Source organism: Macaca mulatta, chromosome 1 (genome assembly GCF_049350105.2).
Source record: "Macaca mulatta isolate MMU2019108-1 chromosome 1, T2T-MMU8v2.0, whole genome shotgun sequence".
Lineage (NCBI taxonomy): Eukaryota > Metazoa > Chordata > Mammalia > Primates > Cercopithecidae > Macaca > Macaca mulatta.
This window is the reverse complement of record NC_133406.1, coordinates 108,071,192-108,094,924: the sequence shown is the minus strand read 5'-3', so window position 1 is coordinate 108,094,924 and position 23,733 is coordinate 108,071,192. Positions and strand designations below refer to the sequence as shown.

The 23,733-nt window shown below is 36.2% G+C and overlaps 1 protein-coding gene across 3 annotated transcripts in view; it reads left to right on the top strand.

Annotated features, from left to right (window-relative positions):
• The window catches only part of MNDA (myeloid cell nuclear differentiation antigen), a 45,449-nt gene extending 22,079 nt beyond the window's left edge, over positions 1–23,370 (top strand). For 2 of the 3 annotated variants that reach the window (XM_001117129.5, XM_077941596.1), the window contains 6 exons: positions 16,048–16,332; positions 17,186–17,322; positions 17,854–18,021; positions 19,479–19,895; positions 21,595–21,783; positions 23,054–23,370. In XM_001117129.5, the coding sequence (XP_001117129.3) occupies positions 16,068–16,332; positions 17,186–17,322; positions 17,854–18,021; positions 19,479–19,895; positions 21,595–21,783; positions 23,054–23,101 (1,224 nt within the window). In that variant the 5' untranslated portion in view covers positions 16,048–16,067 and the 3' untranslated portion in view covers positions 23,102–23,370. Of the gene's footprint in view, positions 1–6,760; positions 6,973–16,047; positions 16,333–17,185; positions 17,323–17,853; positions 18,022–19,478; positions 19,896–21,594; positions 21,784–23,053 lie in introns of those variants that run through there. The other variant, XM_015112693.3, reaches the window with a different exon arrangement.
• The last annotated feature ends 363 nt before the right edge of the window (positions 23,371–23,733 follow it).

Genomic DNA, 23,733 nt, shown 5'->3' with positions numbered 1-23,733 from the left:
AAGGGGGGGTTTCTCTGTACAAGCTCTCTTTTTGCCTGCTACCATCCATGTAAGATGTGACTTACTCCTCCTTGCCTTCCACCATGATTGTGAGGCCGCCCCAGCCATGTGGACCATTAAACCTTTTATTCTGTATAGATTACCCAGTCTTGGGTATGTCTTTATTAGCAGCGTGAGAATGGGCTAATAGAATTATGATTTTGGTTTCTTTGAATTTGCTGAGGATTGTTTCATGTTCAATTGTGCATTTGATTTTAGAGTATGTGCCATGTGGTGATGAAAAGAACTCTTGTTTTTGGGCAGAAACTTATGTAGATTTTCTTCTAGGCCCATTTCAATAACCAAAACAGCATGGTACTAGCATAGCAGAGAGCCAAAAATAATCCCACACACCTACAATCATCTGATCTTAAACAAAACTGACAAAAACAAGCAATGAGGAAAGGACCCTCTATTCAATAAATGGTACTGAGATAACTTGTTATCTGTATGCAGAAGATTGAAACTGGACCCCTTCCTTACCCCATTAAAAAAAATCAATTCAAGATTAATTAAAGAGTTAGATGTAAAACCTAAAACTATAAAATCCCCAGCATATAACCTAAGAAATACCATTTTGGACATAGGACCTGACAAAGATTTTATGACAAAGGTACCAAATGCAATTGCAACAAAACCAAAAATTGACAAATGAAACCTAGTTAAAGTAAAGAGTTTCTTCACAGCAAAGGAAGCTGTCAACAGAGTAAACAGACAACCTACAGAATGGGAGAAAATATTTTAAAACTGTGCATCTAACAAAGGTCTAATATCCAAAGTCTGTAAGAAACTTAAGCAAATTTATAAGCAAAAACCAGACAACTCCATTAAAAAGTGAGCAAAGGACATGAATAGACACTTTTCAAAAGAAGATATATATGGGACCAACAAGCATATGAAAAAAAAAATGCTCAACATCACTAATAATTAGAGAAATGCAAATCAAAACCACAGTGAGAAACAATCTCACACCAGTCAGAATGGCTATTTTTAAAAAGTAAAAAAATAACAGATGCTGGCAAGGTTACAGAGAAAAGGGAATGATTATACACTGCTAGTAGTAGTGTAAATTAGTTCAGTCATTGTGAAAAGTACTGTGAAAATTCCTCCAAGAACTTGAAACAGAATTATCATTTGACCAAGCAATCCCATTACTGGGTACATACATACCCGAAGGAATATACATCCTTCTACCCTAAAGGCATGCATTCATATGTTCATTGCAGCACTATTCACAAAATAGCAAAGGCATGGAATCAACCTAAATGTTCATCAGTGGTAGACTGGATGGAGAAAATGTTGAACATATATACCATATAATACTACACAGCCATAAAAAGAATAATATGTATTGTGCAGCATTATGGCCTCAATAACTAGAGGCCATTATTCTAAGCAAACTGACACAGGAAAAGAAACCAAGTACCACCTATTCTCACTTGTAAGTAGGAGCCAAACAAGGAGAAGACATGGACCCAAAGAGGGGAACAACAGATACCAGGACCTACTTGAGAGTGAAGGTTGGGAGAAAGGGGAAGATTAAAAAACAACAACAACAACAACAACAAAAAACCTTTCAAGTATCATGCTAATTACCTGGGTGATGAAATAATCTGAACATCAAACCCCCATGACACACAGTTTACCTATATAACAAACATGTACACATACCCCAAACCTAAAATAAACATTTTTTTAAAACATACTTTTTATTAACAGAAATTAGTATGAGTAAAGATGGAAACTTGTAAAGAAATGACTACATTTTATTTAGTTTTGATAATTAAGAAAAGAGAGAAATAAAAATGTAAGTTCAATTTTAATTATTCAATTTAGGTGAATTTTGTGCATGCTCGATTGTATTTAGTTCAACTAACATTTATTGATCATCTTAATTTATGTCAGGAAATTGGTGACGCAAAGAAGGTGAATAATTAATGATGACTCTAATCACCTATCTTTCAATACAGAGGGAGCACACAAACAAGTGAAAAGAACGTTTTAACAAAATGCACTAAGTGCTAAGACATAGGAATGTGTAGAGTATTACAGAGGCACTCAAGGGTGACCTGTGATAGGTATGGAAAGTTTCCAAAGGAAGAGTAAGCTTTAATATAGTCATTTGAGGAAAATTTGGACAGCAAAGCAGAAAATGTGTGAGGGGAATTGCAGGATGAGAGAAGATGACTAAATCTACTAAGTCATGAACTAGCAATATGTGTGAAATAACATTATGTGTTAGAGATATGGACAAATTAAATAGTCAGTTGTTATAGAAGGACAAGAAGAGAAAAGACAGAGACTAGCAAGAAATGAGACTAGAGAAATAAAGATATACCAGGTTATGAAGGTCCTTGAGTACCAAACAAAGAATCACTTTATCCAATGAGCAATACATGTAACACTGGAGAATTTTAAAAAGTGAAATTAAGTGATCAATGAGCTAGTTAGAATAATTTCAGCCTCAGGCAACATAATTCTTAAGTTAAATGATTTAAAAAGTAAGAAATTTACAAGAAGATTTTTTACTTGGGGAGAGAGGAGGGATGTGAGTTAATTCATAGATTCAATAATAGCTTCCATGAAACATTTCTTCTGCTGTATTCAATTCAACTGCCTCAGCTCTCCAAATGAAAACACAAGGATAGTGAGAACAAATAACAAGCTATTTCTTCTAGCTCATGTCCTTTGACTAGCAAAGAAAATTTTTTTAAAGATATTTTCCTACTGCAGGCTTCTCTTCAGGCACCAGTGGCTAAAATTGGGTCACATGTCTATTTTTAATCAACTGCTTAAAAAGAACTTGCTCTCCCTGATTGACTTAAGTAAATAATCATCCATTTCCTGAAGCTGAAAAACAGACCAGCCTTCCACAAATATTTAGATAACTAATACTTGAGATGGAAGGGAGCATTATGTGAGCAAAATATAAGTAGACAATCACAGAATATGTTATCATCTAATTTTTGCAATATACTTCTTGAAATGGTGCAGGGTAGATTTTAGAACTTTGGGCTGGAAGAAAGGAGGTGAGTTAGAACACTAATGGTCCTAGCAAGAGATAGTGAGAACTTGAACCAGAAAATTGGGAAATAAATATTTGGGAAATATTTATAAGATAAAATCATTATTTGAGTCAGCAGTTTGTGCATTGCCTGGTGGAGAACCAACAGAGGGTATCACTACAAAAGTTAGTTTCTAAAAAAGAGCATGTATTAGTCAATCTTCATCCTGCTGCTAAAGGTGTACCTGAGACTGGGCCTTTTACAAAAAAAAAAAAAAAGAAGTTTATTGGACTTACAGTTCCATATGGCTGGGGTAGCCTCACAATCATAGCAGAAGGTAAGGAAGAGCAAGTCACATCTTACGTGGATGGCAGTAGGCAAAAAGAGAGCTGTGCAGAGAAACTCCCATTTTTTAAAAACCATCAGATCTTCTGAGATCCATGTACTACTATGAGAACAGCATGCTAAAGACCCACTCCCATAATTCAGTCTTCTCCCACTGGGTCCCTCCCACAACATGTGCGAATTGTGGGAGCTACAAGATGAGATTTGGGTGGGGACATAGAGCCAAACCATATCATTCTACCCCTGGCCCCTCCCAAATATCATATCTTCACATTTCAAAACCAATCATGGCTTCCCAACAGTCCCCCAAAGTCATTAACTCAAAAGTCCACAGTCCAAAGTCTTATCCAAGACAAGGCAAGTCCCTTCCACCTATAAGCCTGTAAAATCAAAAGCAAGTTAGTTACTTCCTATATACAATAGTGATACAGGCACTAGGAAAATATAGCCATCTCAAATGGGAGAAATTGGCCAAAACAAAAGAGCTACAGGCCCCACGAAAGTCCAAAAATCCAGTAAGGCAGTCAAATCTTAAAGTTCCAAAATGATCTCCTTTGACTCTGTCTCACATCCAGGTCACATCGATGCAAGCAGTGGGTTCCCATAGTCTTGGGCAGCTCCAGCCCTGTGGTTTTGCAGGGAACAGCCTCCCTCCTGGCTGCCTTCACAGACTGGTGTTGAGTGTCTGTGGCTTTTCCAGGTGCATGATGCAAGCTATCAGTGTATGTACCATTGTGGGGTCTGGAGGATGGTGGCCTTCTTCTCACAGCTCCATTAGGCGGTGCCCCAGCAAGGACTCTGTGTAGGGGCTCCAACCCCTCATTTCCCTTCTGCACTGCCCTAGCAGAGGTTCTCCATTAGGACTCCGCCTCTACAGCAAACTTCTGCCTGGGCATCCAGTAGTTTCCATACATCTTCTGAAATCTAGGCAGAGGTTCCCAAACCTCAATTCTTGACTTCTCTGCCCTCTCAGGCTCAACAGCATGTGGAAGCAGCCAAGACTTGAGGTTTGCACTCCTGAAGCCAAGTTGCAAGCTCTACAGTAGCCCCCTTCAGCCACTGCTGCAGTGGCTGGGATGTAGAGCACTAAGTCACTAGGTTGCACATAGTGCAGGGACCCTGGGCCTGGCCCATGAAGCCACTTTTTCCTCTTATACCTCCAGGCCTGTGATGGGAGGGGCTGCCACACAGGTCCCTGACATGCCCTGAAGATACTTTCCCCATTGTCTTCATGATTAACATTTAGCTCTTCCTTACTTATGCAAATTTATGCAGCTAGCAAGAATTTCTCCTCGGAAAATGGGATTTTCTTTTCTATCACATTATTAGGCTGCAAATTTTCCAAATTTTTATGCTCTGTTTCCCTTTTAAAACTGAATGCCTTTAACAGCACTCAAGTCACATCTTGAATGCTTTCCTGCTTAGAAATTTCTTCCATCAGATACTGTAAATCATCTCTCTCAAGCTCTAAGACAGAAATCTCTAGGTCAGGGGCAAAGTGCTGCCAGTATCTTTGCTAAAACATAACAAGAGTCACCTTTGCTCCAGTTCCCAAAATAAGTCCCTCATCTCCATCTGAGACCACCTCAGCCTGGATCTTATTGTTTCTGTCACTATCAGCATTTTTATCATTCAACAAGTCTCTAGGAAGTTCCAAACTCTTCCACATTTTCTTGTCTTCTTCTGAGTCTTGAAAACTGTTCCAACCTCTACCTGTTACCCAGTTTTAAAGTTGCTTCCACATTTTCTGGTATCTTTCAGCAATGCCCTACTCCTGGTACCAATTTACTGTATTAGTGTGTTTTCATGCTACTGATAAAGACATACCCAAGTGTTCCACTGGCTGGGGAGGCCTGACAATCATGGCAGAGGGCAAGGAGGAGCAAGTCACATCTTACGTGGATGGCAGCAGGCAAAGAGAGAGCTTGTTCAGGGCAACTCCCATTTTTAAAAAACTATTTTAAAACTATCAGATCTCATAAGACCCATTCACTATCATGAGAACAGCATGGGAAAGACCTGCCCCCATAATTCATTCATCTCCCATCAGGTCCTCCCACAACACGTGGGAATTATGGGAGCTACAAGATGGGATTTGGGTAGGAACACAGAGCCAAACCATATGAAGTTAGAAAGCCGTCCTGAAACATGGTAACTCCTGTCATGAGTTCTTTTGGTTCCCATACACTGAAGTGGGGTGCCCGATGAGTTTTCCTTGTGTTCCTCTTTACCCTTTACCTTAAGACCTGCTCAAAGCATCAGCATAAGTGAGAAACTGAAACAATGAACACCCACATGTGTTAGCGGCTGTCATTCTAGATCCTTTTGGTTTTTCTGATTTACTCCTGCTTTAGTGGGGTTTAGACAGTTTCCAAATCTAAAATTTAACTCTCTCTATGCTGCCGGTTTGGATTAAGACAATCAACTTTATTCTTCTCTGTAGATGGCCTTGGATCCTTTTCCCCTATTAGCTGTTTTGGGATCCTTTTCCAGTCATGATCACATTTTGCTTACAGATCAACTAGTTCGTAACACAGCACTGTCTGCTAACTGATACCATTCATTTGACAATTCAGAGTTATGATACTTTGTAGTGCACCCACTGTTTTTCACAGAAAACAGAATTGCAGTACAAAGGGTTTATCAGGCCCCCTATCATTCCAGAGTTTCAGTGCTCTCCCAGAATTTTCAAGGTTTCAATCATGATATAAACCAACTACCCATGAATAATGCAAAAAGCATGAATAATCATGAATTTAATAAGGTAAGGCAGTTATTATACTCAAGAGAGCAACTAGTATGAAACTCTTTCAAATTATTTGAGTAAGGATTTACATATTCATGTGTAAATCCTTCATATTACATACTTTCTGCCTCTGTTAAGCTCCAGGTGTATCAGTTATTAATAACTGAGTGAATATGTAGGTATTATTTAAACAAAAACAATTTCATGGTATACCCACCCCTATCCAAGAGATGAAGTCAAGTTCTGGTAGCAATAGACATCTCTACCAAGATTTCCTGCTCCTGCCACTCTGTGAACAGGAAAGGAGGGAGAAACCTTGGTGTTTTGCCTTTCCCAAATTGATATTAAGATCCTTATTCAAGGGGCTACTGGTTTCTAATGACCTAAACGTAAATTAGCTTTATAAGAAAGTTCTGAGTTTGAAATTCCTTTCAGCAAGTATTTGTAAGTCAAAAAAGCAAAGAAGAAGCACCATTTGCTCTCATTTCTCCTTGTAACTGAGATTACTTTTTATAAGGAGGAACTGACCACTTTCTCTGACATCTGAAATAGAAAGCTACAAAGGCTGATAGGCGTGGCCTCAAAATTGTTCCATGATTATGTAACTTCTTTCTAGTTAGGAGTTAGTACAGTGTGAGAAGGCCATCTACAATCAAGATTTAGAGAGGCTCTAACAAGTGTCATTTTTCCTTGTTAGCTTTCATTTCTCAGCCCTTTACAAGATTATAATAGTCTGCAGTTTACTCTCTCCAAAGCTTTACGGACAGTGAGCCTGTCCTAAACAAGACAGTGACTCCAGGATTTCTGAAGACTATTGTGGAAAAAGTATCCATTAAGGTGAGATTTCTGGGAAGTTCTTCAGAGAAAGATCTAGGTATCTAGTTGATAACCATACCATCTCAGTGGAGAATTAGTTACGGGACTGCTTGAGACCAGAAGTGTTGTATCAATCATATTCAGAAAACTGAATCCGTTACCTGTCTAGGTAGAAAATAGGTATCTTTTATCCTAACACAATTGGGGTATAAACCAAAAAAATGTATTTTGTCTACAGCAAATTTTAAAATTAATTCTTAGGTGTCTGTTGGCATAAATTGATATTTAGAGGAGATACTTGGTTTTCTTGGCTAGAGGATGACTAGGAAACTCGGTGACTGGGTTTGGGCCTAAGTTAAAAGAGAAGACAGTCCCATGGGAAAATTATTATGAAGTAATATTTAGTAAAAAATAAACAAGGACATAAATCTCTATTATATGATTTTATCTCTATATTAAAGAGCATAGACATGTGCACACATTAATTTCTCAATTTTACAAGCCTTTACTCAAAAATAATCTTTACATTTTCATGAATCAGTTTCATTTCATTCTTCGTTTTACAGCAAGTGTAAGAAGAAGTATTTCTCTTTTTCAAATGGTCTATGCTTTACTCAGTGATAGGTAACATTTTTTGTGGCAAGATATAATAAAAAGACAGGGAGAATCAATTATATATTACCTACTTTTGGATACATTTTGACTTTTTTATGGCTTAGTACATAATGAGAGTTTCCTAATTTCTTCATGAGTATTTGAGAAGAGTTTATAAATGTTGGATTCCAAATTCTATTTAAGTAAGATAAAGTTTCTAAGTAAGCTTGTTAATTATGTTTGAAAAATCTAAATCTAAATCTAAGCTATTTTTTTACCTTGTTCTTTCAGTAACTGAGAGAGGTGGTGAAATCGCCAACTCTAATAGTGATTTTGTTAATTCCTCACTGTAGTTCTTTTGATTTCTACCATATATTTTTACATAGAATATGTATATCCAAGTATATATGTTATGTGTGTGTTTAGAGAGAAGAAAAAATTTCTATATGCTATCTTTTAAAGTAATAACAGATTATACATATAATTTAAATTATTATATCTTTTTACAGGTTGCATACTTTACCATTATGTAGTGAAACTATGTGCTGATACTTATTGACTAAAGCCTATTTTAATCTACACCATTTTTCCTAAAATGTCTTTCTTTAAGGTAAAGTTTGAAGAATATAACTTTTTCCAGCTGTTTCTCAAACTTAAGTGACCTTATACTTTATTTGTATTTTGTCAACAACATATGACTGGATTTATTTTTAATACAAATGGAAAATTTTTCCTCTTAGTTAATGAGTTTAGTCCAGATATGCACATTCTATAAAGGTATATATTTTAACTTGGTTTTGCCATCTTGCTTTGTTTCAATTTATAGCACTTATTCTGTGCTTTCTTCTCCTTCCTTGTCAAGTTTCTTATTTTTAAAAAATCTATATTCTCCTTAAAGACAAGCCCCTTAGCAAACTCTCACATCTTCTGGTCCCCCAAACATAAAACTTCAACTGTAAGAGTATGTTCATATCGTTCCTGTTTTCTTTTCTTTCACTCTGGCTTTACTTATTTTTAAGATAGTAAAAACTCTAATTAAACTATTTGTTTGATCTTACTTCCCTTTTGGCCTCCAACATTTCTTAGATTTATTTCTTTACATAATGAGTAGTTCTTCTCAAAGAGCTGTGGGTATAGATATTTTCACTGCCAAACTTCTGAAAGCTTTGAATAATAATGGTTTTCTTTTAATTGTGTTAAGAAACATGTAACATAAAATGTGTCATCTTAATCATTTTCAAGTGTACAGTTCAGTAGTATTAAATACATTCATATTGTTGTGCAACCAACCTCCAGAATGCTTTTGCATCTTGCAAAACTAAAACTCTAAATCCGTTAACCAACAATTTCAACATTTCCCTTTCCTCCAGAGCTTGCCAAACATCATTCTACCTTCCGTCTGTATACATTTAAAAACTCTAACTCTTCATGTATGTTTAATCATACAGTATACGTGTGCTTTTTGTGACTGGCTTTTTTCATTTCATGTTCTCAAAGTTCCTTCATGTTGTACTGTATCATATGTCAGAATATTCTTTCTTCCTAGGGTAGAATAATATTCCATTTTATGTATTTACCATAAAATACATAAGAAACCATATTTCTTTTTATTCATTCATCCATTGAAGGACACGTGTACTACTTTCACATTTTTCTGTTGTGATTAATGCTGCAATGAACATATATGTACATACATTTATTTGAGATCACACTTTCGCTTATTTTGGGAATATAGGACTTGAATACACATTTCTTCAAAGGTGCTATACAAATGGCCAATAAGCACATATGAGTATGTTCAACAGCAATAATCTTTAGAAAAATGCAAATCAAACCCATAGAAACCACAATGAGATATAACAATTAAAAACACACATGCACAAAACTGCATGATTAAACATATATGAAGAGTTAGAGTTTTTAAATTTTTAATTTACCTTTTTTCTTTGTTATTTAGATATTTTATATTTTCCATTTCTTGTCTATTGTTTGGGGTGGGGGCTGTGTTAAACTTTCAGTACTGTCTCAAACAGAAGTGAACAAAAATTCACCCTTGTCTTTTTCCTGATCTTTCAGGAGCAAAAGAAATGTTTTCAGTCTCTTGCCATTGGGAATAATGTTAGCTATGGTGTTTTTGTATATAGACTTTACTGTGTTGAAGTAATTTTCTCCTCTGTCTGGCTTTGCATTAGAGTAATGCTGAGTTATACAATGAGTTTGGAAGTGTTCCCTCCTTTTCAAATTTTGAAAGACTTTGAAGAATTTTGGTCTTAATTCTTCTTTAAATATTTGGTGGAATTTGCCAGTAAAACCACTTAGTCTGGACTTTTCTTTACTGAAAGGTTTCTGATTTCTGATTCAGTCTCCTGACTGGTCATAATGACTGTTCAGATTTTCTGTTTCTTTATGATTCAAAATTTGCGGGTTGTATTTTTCTAATAATTTATCCGTTTATCCATTTCATTTAGGTTATCCCACCTATTGATATACAATTGTTCAAAGTATTCTCTTATAATTCTTTTTATTTCTGTGAAATCTGTTGTAATGTTCTCTTTTTAGTTTCTGATTTTGTTATTTGATTCTCCTTTTTTTTTCTATGTTAATTTAGTTAAAGTTCTGTCAGTATTATTCACATTTTCAGAGAACCAACTCTTGTTTTTATTGGTTTTATTTATTATTTTTCTAATCTCAATTTTACCTCTAATTTTTCTTTTTTCCTTCCTTTTGATGGCTTTAGGTTTAGTTCTACTTTTTTAAGTTCTTTATGGTGTAAAGTCAGGTTATTGATTTGAGAGTCTTCTTCTTTGTAAATGTAGTTGTTTAAATCTTCAAATTACCCTCATCACCATATTCTCTGCATTTAATGAAATATGTTGTGTTTTCATATAATTCTCTAAATATGGATTTAAATTTGACTTGTGATTCTTTGTACATGTTTCATTGTTTGTGTTGTTTATTTTAACGTGGTCATGAATTTTCTAGTTTTCTTTCTGTTGATTTCTACTTTTATTCCATTATGATAAAAAATATAGTCTGTATGATTTCAAACATTTAACATTTATTAACACTTGTTTGGTGTCCTAATTTGTAGTATATTTTGGGACAGTGTTCCATATGTTCATGTGAAAACTGTGTATTCCACTGTTGTTGGCTTTACTGTTTTGGATAAATCTGTTAGATACAATTGGTCTATAAGTGGTCTATAATGTTTTTCAATATTTATTTTTTCCTAATTTTCTTGTCAGGTTGTTCTATCTATTATTGAAAGTGGAACATTAAAGTCTCTTACTACTACTTTAGAGCTGTCTATTTCTCCCTTCTATTCTGTAAATGTTTCATATATTAGGAGCTCTGATGTTTTGTGCATGTGTGTTTCTAATTTTTATATCTTGTAGGTGAATTGGCCTTTTTAACACTATGTAATAATCTTTGTCTCTTATAACACTGTTTGACTGTTATTTTTATTTTATCTGATACTAGCATAGCAAACTCTGCTCTCTTTTTTTTTTTTTTTTTTTTTTTTTTTTTTTTTTTTTGAGACGGAGTCTCGCTCTGTCGCCCAGGCTGGAGTGCAGTGGTGCTATCTCGGCTCACTGCAAGCTCCGCCTCCCGGGTTTACGCCATTCTCCTGCCTCAGCCTCCCGAGTAGCTGGGACTACAGGCGCCCGCCACCTCGCCCGGCTAATTTTTTTGTATTTTTAGTAGAGACGGGGTTTCATTGTGTTAGCCAGGATGGTCTCGATCTCCTGACCTCGTGATCCGCCCGTCTCGGCCTCCCAAAGTGCTGGGATTACAGGCTTGAGCCACCGCGCCCGGCCTCTGCTCTCTTATTTAATATTTCAATGGAATATATTTATTATTCTGTCACTTTCTATCCTTGTCCTTAGATCTGTAAAATGAGCCTCTTGTATGCAACATATAGTTGGATCCCCTGTTTTTAAATTCATTGTGATATATCTATATATGTAATTTTAATATGCTTTTTGATTAGTAAGTTTAAACCATTTACATTTGAACTAATTATTGATAAGAACTTAGAACTTACTGTTGCCATTTTTCATTTATTTTCTGTATGTCTTAATAGGTTTTTGTCTCTCCTCTCTCAGTGACTTCTTTTTGTTGATTTTTCCTGTAGTGAAACATTTTAATGTTCTTCTATTCCTTTGTGTACATCCTACAGATATCTTTGTGGTTATCATCAGGTTGCATATATTCTAAAGTTATAGCAATCTATTTTTAACTGATAACAACTTAACTTCAATCATATGTGAAATGTTTACTCCTTTACAGCTCCTCAACACAAATTTTATGTTAATATTACAAATTGCATTTATATAATATGTACCAATTGACATTGATTTATAAATAGTTTTGCTTTCACATTTTAAATCCTATAAAATAATTAAAAGTGATTACAAATCAAAATAGCAAAAGCCATGTTTTATATTTATGTATATATTTACCTTTCATGAAGAACTTATATTTTTGTATGAGTTTGAGTTACTGCCTCATCCTTGTGTTTCAGCTTGAAGAAAGCTCTTTAGTATTTCTTTTAGGGTAGATATAGTGGTAATGAAATCATTCAGCTTATATTTATCTAGGAATATCTTAATTTCTCTCATTTATGAAAGCAGGTTTCCCAGATATAGTGTTTTTGATGGACAGACTTTTCTTTAAACACTTGAGATATATTGTCCCACTATTTCTGGTCTACAAAGTATTTACTGACAAATGTGCTCATAATTCTATTGAAGATTTCTTGTATATAATGAGTGACCTTTTTCTTGATGCTTTTTAAATGATTTTGTTTTTGTCTTTGAGAGTTGGTAATTTGATAATAATGTGTCATAGTGTAAGTTTCTTTGAGTTTATCATAGTTGCAGCTTGTTCGGTTTCTTATATCTGTACATTTTGTCTTTTCTCAAATTTGGAAAGTTTTCAGTCCTTATTTACTCAAGTAATTTCGTTATTCCTTTCTCTTTTTCATCACCTTTTTAGACTTACATAATGCATATATTGTCCTACTTGATGATGTACTGTAAGTCATTTATAAGTTCTGTTCACTTTCCTTTATATCTTTAAAAAAAATTTGTTCTTCAGTCTTGATAATTACACATGACCTGTCTTCAAGGTAACCGATTCTTCTGTCTATTGGTGTAGGCTGAGGAAAACCTCTAGTGAATTTTACAATGCAGTCAATGTGTTTTTCAGCTTCAGAATTTATGGGATTTTTTTCTGGTAATTTCTATTTTTTTGTATATTCTCATTTTATTAACCATTTTCCTGATTTTATTTAGTTGTCTGTACATATTTTCCTTTAACTCACTGATCATATTTAAGAGTGCTGCTTTAGTCTTTAACAAGAAAGTCTGAGTGCTCTGTTTCTTTAGAGAAAGTTTTTGGAGATTCATTTTTTTTTCTTTTAAATTGACCATGTTTACCTGTTTCTTTTTGTTTCATACTTTTTGTTGAAAACTGGACATTTATAAAAACAGCCCCCTCTCAACCATTATTAAATGGCATCATTCAGGGGAGGACTTTCACTCTTCATCTAAGTATGAAATCTAAATGTTATCTGAGGCCTATATGGACGTGTGTCTTGCCTGGGCTTATGTGTATGCATTTTTTTTTTTTTTGTAATTCTCTCATATACACACTGCTTTTAAGCCATAATTTCCCTAAGAGCCACATCTGCCTCTTTTGGTAACCGTAGATGTTCTACTGTATTCCTCTATCCATAATCTCTTGCCTTCTGGCACCCAGGGAGTAGCAGATCCCATGCAGCTCTCACAAGCTGGAGCACCCACCGCTACCTTTTGCAGCCTCAAATCTGACATTTAAACTATGTCACCATTTCCATCAATGCTCCAAGTCATGTGAAGCAGATACTAGTCCCTCAAGGAACCTCCAGATAAGCCATAATGTTGCAAAGCAGTTCCACACTTTTCCTTCTATTCCAGAGGAGGAATGAGGAATTAGGAAGTTTTCTCCTGATCACATCACACCGTTCAAGGGAGAAAGTTAAACAGGGACAAAGAAAAACACCTAGAAGTTTTCTACTATTTTGAGTGTGGCTTAATCTTGGTTTGGAATTTCTTTTGTTGCAACCACTTCTTAACAGCTGAAAACATTAGTTTGGTTCATAAATTGTTATTTATTTGGTGTTTCCATGACATAATGAAAGTCTGGAACTTCCTTGTCTGTAATCTTACTAATGTCACTCTAAGTAAACAAGAGAATAATTTTTTAAACCATAACGTTCAAATAACATTTTGACCAGTTACAAAATTTTAGTTTGAAAAATATTTTTGCTTGAAAACTGATTCACAGCACTTCACCTGAAACTCCTGGGACAACTCTGATTTTTAATTCATTTACTCAGGGAGGGATTTTAGAAAGACTACTTAATGCATACATTGTATGTAGGCATTGCAATTGTCCCAGTAGAGGTAATATCAACATCCTAATATCAAATGCATTAAGAGTTCTTCAACAAACCATGTCATTATACATATTAAAGTGAGATGAATAAGGGAGATTAAAAATAACCACTGTATTAGTTCCTTCTCATGCTGCTATGAAGAAATACCTGAGACTGAGTAATTTATAAAGAAAAGAGATTTAATTGACTCACAGTTCTGCATGGCTGGGGAGGCCTAAGGAAACTTACAATCTTGATGGAAGGCACCTCTTCACAGGGTGGCAGAAGAGAGAATGAGTGCTAGCAGGGGAAATGCCTGATGTTTATAAAACCATAGATCTCATGAGAACTTGCTCACTATCACAAGAACATCATGGGGAAAACACCCCCATGATTCAATTACCTCTACTTGGTCCCTCCCATGACACATAGGGATTCTGGGAACTGCAATTCAAGATGAGATTTGTGTTGGGACATAGCCAAGCCATATCAGCCACGTATTACTTTACATCATATTTCTAATTTGCAAAGTGATTTTGGTACCACACTTCCCTGCTAACTCTCATCCCTTCCCAGGCCCTGAAACCTACCAAATCTTTTCATCCTTCAGCTTCTTCTTAGGTTGTAAAATTGCAGATATATAATTATGGATCAATACTATGTAAAAATTACTTTCTTAACCTGCTACAGACTATTCAATCAGAGTATTTAATCTTTGTAGGTGTTCTACTCAGTATTTCTGGAAGATTTTATCATTTTGCTTTTAATATTCTTTGGCTTTACTGTATGTGCCCATGTGTGAAATTTTTCTTTATTTGATAGGTTTGAACACAGGAACACTCATTATCTCCCAAAAGAGAACAATTTACAGCCCTAAGAATTAGAACACTCTAATTATAGAAAAGTTGCACAAACATATGGTCACCAACCTAAAGGAACACCCACAAATTTAAATAGAAAATTGGAATATACATTAAGAACTGAATACCCTTAGGTAGTACACAAGGGGTTAAAGAGGCACACATTCGTGAGACTGGGACCACAACAGCTCCCAGAAGATAAAGCCTCAATTAAGCATTAAAAACTCTAAGGAAGTATTCAGAGGAAGAAAAGTGGGAATGCTTTCCCAGGTAGCGGGAAGGGAATTAACAGTGAGAAGACCTGAAAAAGAATGACATATTGTATATTACTAGAGCATAAGATGTAAGAAATTCAAAAGTAACAGACACATACACAAAGAAAGCTATAGTTTATTCAAGGCCTTTCAGGTCATGCTGAGTGGAAATTTATACTAATAAAAATCAAAACTTATTGAAGGATTTCAGGAAAAATAGAGTCGTGCCTTTATCCATAAAGAAACCTACTTGGTTGTCTGACAGAAATCTTTTAGTAAAAGTAAGACTAGTTGGAGGTAAATAATTGACTGTAAAAAACAAATGGACAAAAAATAAATGCTGCAATTCTACACTAGAGAACAGTTAGGAGGACAGTAAAATGATAACTTTGTAGATGCATGAGACACAGAGAATAAGTCCCAGGGAGACAAAATGCTAATGAGAGCCGACTAGGGAGAGCCAAGAAGGTCTAGAGTCCATTTCACTACTCAGAAGTGTAGTGCTGTGGCAGAAGTTTGTTCATATAAGGTAAGTAGCTGCAGCCCATTTATACTTAGGCCACTTTGGTCATAGTGAGTATGGGAAGAGTCAGGAACCAAGAGGTAGGCATTGAAGGATAGGCTGAGGCCCCAGTAAAGTATCAGAAGGGGAACCAGGGACTTTGACACCACAAAACCCATACTATAAACACTGCAACGATTACCTGTTTCCAAACATCATTTCACCACACACACCTCTGACCCAGCTCAACAACCAACATTAAAAGGGAAGAACTTCACTGAACCTCCTAATAAAGCAAGTCTTGATCCATTGTTCACAGTGACACAGCTGGTAACTTAGTTCCTTTTTCTTATACACATCCAAGGACAACATTTTGTCCTGGGACACTCACTCACAAAAGCATATCTCATTTTTTAAAATTGTCTGCATAAATATGTAATGTTGTGTGTCATTTTTACTTTATAGGCCAAGCTATAACTTCAGAAATGGCGAATGAATACAAGAAAATTCTTTTGCTGAAAGGATTCGAGCTCATGGATGAGTATCATTTTATAATAATTAAGTCCTTACTGGCCTATGATTTAGGACTAACTACAAAAATGCAAGAGGAATACAACAGAATTAAGATTTCAGATTTGATGGAAAAAAAGTTCCAAGGTGTTGCCTGTGTAGACAAACTAATAGAACTGGCCAAAGACATGCCACCACTTAAAAACCTTGTCAACAATCTTCGAAAAGAGAGGTCAAAAGGTAATAGGGAAAACCTTGCACATGGCTACTCTGCCTTGAGTCTCCCCAGTCTTGAGTAGAACCCCACCTTGGTCATAGCTGGTACATCCCTTTCCCAATTTATAACTCAGCAGTCATGGGGATGTTGGCACCTCAGAGACTGACCAGTTGGCAATTTAGAACATTCTGTTTCATATAAAAGAGATCGATAGATTTAGAAGAATGTATTTGGGGTATGGATAAAAAATCAAAGACAGGGATTTATGAGAGGATGAGGGTTTCAGTAAATTAGAAATGTCAGAAAAAAAAAAGCTACTTTTTAAAATGCATTTTATTTGAAATATTTATATTTAACCAATTTGCACAGCAAATAGTTCTATTAAGAGAAGTATAGAATTTCTCCACTTAATATAAATCACTATTTTTTAAAATTCAAAAGCCAATATTAGCACTTTGCCACATTACAATTCAGATCATATTTCCTTTCAGGTCGTATTTCTGTCATTTGAACAAATATTGCACAGAACATGACCAGCCTGTCAGCATCATGACCTTAGATATTTAAAATAAATGGTAGGAGAACAAGACTGAGAAAAGGTTGACTGAGGCACATGGAGTTCACAGGACAGGAAGCATGTTCTCACTGCACAGGGGAGGAGTGAGGAAAGCACTGAGGAGAATGAGACAGTGCCTATGCCTACCATGCTACTGTTGGCCTCCTAGCAGCCAGGCTGGGTTAATGTAGTAGAGGTAACAGGCAAATCCGAACTCTCATGCAGGAGCTGACAGCAGGTAATATTGAAACTGCTTTAGCTGTCTTAGATAAGCTATTCCAGTCTAGGCCTATTGTGCCCTTTTTCTTTTCTTTTGTCAGTTGCTAGGAAAATGAAAGCACAAGGAGTAGTTCTAATGAAAAAAATAAACCAGGAAGAAGTGGGTCTTGTGGCACCTGCACCCACCGCAAGAAACACACTGACATCTGAAGTAGGAGAGAGGATTCCTGTAGCTCAGGTAAGCTTGAGAAAGAGGAGCAGGATTGAAGTCCCACAGAAGATACTCTGCTATGGCACATGGCTCTTCACTAATATCTCAACACAGCTTAGATTTACCAAATTAGTAATTATGGATCATCTTTGTGATGGGTAAAGAGTTAGGCATCATAAAAATGTAGTAAAAAATTTCTGTGACATAAATATGTTATCATCTGCATTATAAAAATGTGGTAATAATCATATTTAATATACATCTTGCCCATCCTTACACAAATCTAGATTTTCTCATTCCAAGTCCAGTGCTCTTCTCATCACACCACAGTGGCGATAACAGTAATGCATCTGTTGAAATCATCTATCTTTTTTTTAGTGCAACAATCCACACCCAATATTATCTATTGTCCATATCTTCAAGTGAGAGGTTGTAATTCTGTGGGGTTTCCAAGGACATCCCATCCAATATAAATAGAACTTACTACGTTGTAATGAAAACTTGCTCTGCTTCTTTTCATACTAAACCCCATTAACAGGAAAATTAAACTGCTTTCAGAAAAGAAAAACTCTGAACAAAGGAAAGACTGAAGCCAAAAGGATTAAGGTGCCCCAGGAGCAGAGTGAGCCCCCACGTCCCTCAGGAGCCAGCACATCTGCAGCCACGGATCATCCCCCATTACCCCATACCTCATCATCAACTCCATCCAATACTTCATTTGCTCAGGTACACTCTTTCCTGGTCCTCTTCTCCATTTTTTTAACCCAGTCACAGTGCATTCCACTGTTACTATTGTTACTCTCATGCATAACTCTTCATGTTACTGATTTGCTGAGGGAAAACTGTTTTCTATATTATGATACCTTGTTTACATTGGTGAGAAGCCACATGCAAGTAAAGTCCAATTACCCACAGGCGATCACTGTGTGTAAAACACCAAGACAGACCACTAAGCATTTCTGGTCTGTGCAGGTAAGTAGCTTGGCTTCTAGTACTAGTACATACAAGTCCATGGCTCATCTTTGCTCCCCACACTTCCTAGTACAGATCTGGCAACGTTCTCTTCAGAAAAGTATTCTGCTGCAACTCAAATAGGCCAGGCCACTGTGGGGAGAGGACATGAGATAAACAAACTTGTCCTTTTTTCATTATTGCTAGTGTTCTAGCCACTGTGAAATGCTGTCGAGGACATAGCTCTAACCAGAAATCCTCTACCTGAGACTACTTATATGCTGAGCCAGGCCAAGTCTTTCCACTTGTAACAGCACTGTTTCTTGGGAAGAAACAAAGGAGTTGGGTCCTCAAAATGGTAGAGTACACTAGTGATCATTAGAATTTCTAATGAATGTTTGATCATTAGAACATCTAATGATGTTTGAGGCTTGTGGTGGGCATGGTTCTTCATTTTTAATGCTATCCAAGTTGTTTTCACTTTGTTGATTGTCTTTGATAATTTAAGTAGGTAGAGGAGATATTTGGATTTGTTATTATATTCTAATCTTTCTTTAAAGTTTCTTCACAATAATGCTTTCATCATCTGCTGCTCTAGATTGTTCATGCAGATAATCATGCTTTGCTTCAGGAAGATTATTCTGAGTCAATGAGGGTGATTTAATTTCCAAGCCCGTTGTCTGCTACCTTAGACTTTCACTAGCTAAACTATACCAGCTCATGTGCCTTTCCTTTCAGTTCAGCAATCCCTGTCTAGCCTAGCCCCCAGCTCCACGTATCTGTGAAAGTTGTTGGGTCGAAAGCTCTGCAGAGTCACTCGTGCAGAGTGACTTTGTATTCCTGTTCAAAGTTTTTTGTTTCGTTTTGTTTTGTTTTCTTGTTTGTTTTGTTTTGTTTGTTTTTGAGACGGAGTCTCGCTCTGTCGCCCAGGCTGGAGTGCAGTGGCGTGATCTCGGCTCACTGCAAACTCCGCCTCCCGGGTTCACGCCATTCTCCTGCCTCTGCCTCCCGAGTAGCTGGGACTACAGAAGCCCGCCACTATGCCCGGCTAATTTTTTTGTATTTTTAGTAGAGACGGGGTTTCACGGTGTTAATCAGGGTGGTCCTGATCTCCTGGCCTCGTGATCCACCCACCTCGGCCTCCCAAAGTGCTGGGATTACAGGCGTGAGCCACCGCGTCCGACCTCCTGCTCAAAGTTTTAAGTTTGTTTTCTTGTGTCTGCCCAACACAGAATCAGCAAACCCAGGCCCAATGTCAGGTGGATACGAGAAGAAATGTTCCCCAAAAGGACCCAGTGACAGTGATGGTACTGAAAGCAACAGCACCATTTAAATATGAGTCCCCAGAACATGGGAAAAGCACAATGTTTCATGCTACAGTGGCCAGTAAGACTCAGTATTTCCATGTGAAAGTCTTCGACATCAGCTTGAAAGAGAAATTCATAAGGAAGAAGGTCATTACCATATCTGATTACTCTGAATGTAAAGGAGTAATGGAAATAAAGGAAGCATCATCTGTGTCTGACTTTGATCAAAACTTTGAGGTCCCAAACAGAATTATCGAAATAGCAAATAAAACTCCCAAGATCAGTCAACTTTACAAGCAAGCATCTGGAACAATGGTGTATGGGTTGTTTATGGTACAAAAGGTAATCCCTTAATTTTGTTTTAATTTTCTCTACCATTACCTGGAACTAAATGTCTTGTCAGACTTTGCTAACTGCCTCAATATTGGAACACAATAATTTATATTGACTAGAGATACTGATGAAGTTTTCCCACAAAATAGGAAATAGGACTAAGTGACCTATTAACTTTCTTACGCCAAAGTAAATGTAGGGACTTTGAAAAAGAGTTACCAAGAAATATTAGCAGTAATAATCTGTTGTCAGCCACAATAAACTAGAGGACAATACAGGGTCCAAATCAATGGGAGCAGGCTAATAACATCATCTCTTTCTGCTCCATCCCAATGAGCGCTGATAATTTTACTTTGAATTTTGATAAATTTATTTTAAATAATGAATCGTGCTACTAAGGTTGAACTCTGGTTGTGACATATATTTGGAGTAATAAGTGGATTGGCTGGTATGCTCATAAATGCAAATACATTCAACAGCTATCCATACAATCTAAACATTTGTGCTGTTGCTCTTCTGTCTTATTTATTTATTCATTTATTTATGAAGACAGCATTGAACAACTGAGAAATATTGAATTCCATGATACTTAGAGGATAAGGCAATCTCATCATATTATTTACAAAAAAAAAATAATTACAAGGCACAGAGTTTTATTGATATGTCCATGTCCAAATTCAAGATGCTAGTTAGGACAATGCATTCCATCCCTTTCTCCACTCTGAAACATTACACATTTCTATGAACTCAACTAACATTTTATGTGATTGACTGCTTTATAACCCTATATACATGTCTTCCAAGATAGCCCCTTAAATTTACCTCCACATTTTCTCACACTGTCTTTAAGAGATCTTGCTTATAAATACAATTACAGAATTGATGAGTAATAGTGTGTGAGAAACTACAGAGTATGAATGGAGGGATCTAGGTCAATGGGGACAAGATACTGGAAAAGAATGAGTAATGAGGAAGGCTGAAAAAGAATGAATGATTGTGTCATAGACGTTTTTTCCTTTAAAATTCCTCATAATCCAAAGTAACTCAGGAGTGGAAAACCAAATTTTGTATGTTCTCACTGATAAGGGGAAGCTAAGCTATGAGTACACAAAGGCATACAGAATGATATAATAAACTTTCAAGACTCAGAAGGGGGAGACTGGGAGGGAGGTGAGGGATACAAAACAATATATTGGGTACAATGTACACTACTTGGGTGATGGGTGCACTAAAATCTCAGAATTCACCACTATATAATTAACCCATGTGACCCAAAACCATTTGTACCCCAAAAGCTATTGAAATTTTAAAAAATTAAAATAATAATAAAGTGAAATTCCTCATAATCTACTGACTGAATAATTGTAGAAAGCATACATTTGGTTTTCCACAGGACCATAAGCCAAGAAGTCCTATAGGAATTTTTGATTCCTCTATATCTAGGTGCTTTATTTACTCTCAGCTGATCTGAAGGTGGTAGCAGGAGAAAAAGAGGGAAACATTTACTGGTGTAAAATTGCAGGAAGAAAAATACCTTGTTGTTGGATAATAAAAGATGGGCCCTGTGAGATGGCAGGCCAAGCCACATGTATGACCTGTACCTGTCATTCCTCTCGTGCATATTGCATTAACTTTGTCATGAGGCTCTTTCTCATGTATACGATACTAAGAATCCTCTCAGAAACAGGATGTTAATCTTCTTTTGCAGAAAAGCATACACAAGAAGAACACAATCTATGAAATAAAAGATAATACAGGATCCATGGATGTAGTGGGGAATGGAAAATGGCACAATATCAAGTGTGAGAAAGGAGATAAACTTCGACTCTTCTGCTTTCAACTGAGAACAGTTAACCGCAAGCTGAAACTGGTGTGCGGAAGTCACAGCTTCATCAAGGTGGGAACTGGATAGAGGAGAATGAGCTTGCTAAAGAGGCAAATAATTTGGCTTAGGCTTTGGGAACACCAGATTCCTCATGTATTACTCAGAGAGTCCAGCGAGTGAAAGGATAACCTAAACAATGCCCTTGCATTTGTAACTGGAGGATTTTCAAAAGGATATTAAGGTAAAGGCATTCATACAGCTATAGAAAGGATATAATACTAGTGTTAATTGATTTAAAGATGTGTCTAGGGACAGGGAACATAGGACTTAAGAGCAAGGGCTTTGAATAAGACAGATCTGATTTGAATCCTGCCTTTAACAAGCACTAGTTGGCTGATATTGGAGAAATAGTTTATTTGGTCCTCTAAAATAATGGAAGTCTCCACTTCATTGGAATGGTTTAAACATTCAAACACTGCATTCATATTAATTATCTCACAGCCTGGCACATCATAATAAACTGAACTGTGGGAGATAGTATTTTTTTTTAGGAAGGTAAAGACACTAGAGGGACTTTTGGGCAAAGGAAATGATACATGAAAATTCCAAAAGCGTGACACAGCATAATGAGTTCTGTGCAACTGAAATTCAGTAGATGTAGAAGACTCTGGGACCCAAAGATTTAAAAAAAAGAAAAAAAAGGGACTACTGAGGCCCAAAGATAAAAAAGAAACAGAGGTGTGGCTTTTACAAAAGTAAATTAATGGGAACTTTATTGTTGAAAATACATGAAAAATTGAAACAAAATTATGCAGAAGAATGCCTGATCACTTTGACATTTTAGCAAATATCTATGGAGTTGCATTACAGAGCAATTAGGCTTGGGGCAGAGATATCTACTAGAAGTAGTGTGCTGGAGTTCACTCCTATCCTTACTGAAGACAGCTTATTGTTGGAAATTCAGGAATTGTATGCACTGCTTGTTAAACATGTGGTAGTTTGAAATCAGCCATGTGAAAAATATGTATACCACCAGACTCTGCAAATGTTACAAATCTAAACTTTTAAAAAAGTGGGCACCTGGTTAACCAGGATACCACAGAAGTTTATTTCAAAAATCTATTCAGGAAGGAAAAAGACAAAGAGGGATTAGTTAATGGGAGGAAAATGAGTTTTTTGAAGGTAGATCTTCATAACTTTGTGACTAATGGGCTTTCATAGGGTAGAAGGAGAATAATGTAGCCAATGGGAAGAAAAGACATGCAGGTGAAAAGAGAACCATAAGCAGAGCTTCATTTCAGTATGTAGGGTCTCATTATGTCTTTCTTATCTCTCTTTAAAGGTCATCAAGGCCAAGAAAAACAAGGAAGGATCAATGAATGTTAATTGAAATATGCAAGCTGAAATGCAACAAATAATTTCTGCTTAAAAAATTAAGTTGTTAATAACTGTGGTTTTCTAAATTTCAGTAATTCGTTTAAATAATGGATTCAGTAGATACACTGTAGCATATTAAGAGCTTTTATATATGAGTTATAGATTAGGTTGCTTTCTGGAATAAAATTTTCTTCTTATACTCTTCCATATTTTTTTAGATATTACATTTTGCATTTATGACTTTCATAAGGTAAAAAATAAAATATCTTTTTTTGAAGGACATTATTTTCCCAAAGTCTTGTATATGTTCTCTTAAGGTCAGTAGTGAGCTGCTTGAGGCTAAGCACTTTGTACACTGTGAAGCACATTCTAGAGATGGGGAGAGACTCATGGGGCCTTATCCACACTGGAGTCTATATTGTGATCTCCAGAGGATAAGGCCCAAATAAAGGCTGTGACTAAATTTATGTAGCCCATGCTTAAATGAACAAACACTGTGGCCTAGGGAAGTAATAGATCTAGAGGAAAGGATTCCTTTATGCAATTATGTCCTCCAGAAGAGGGCCGTTGGGGTAATTGGTTTCTCTGAAGGGGACAACACTGGTGATTTGCATAAAGGTACCAATATATGCAAGACACTTGCCC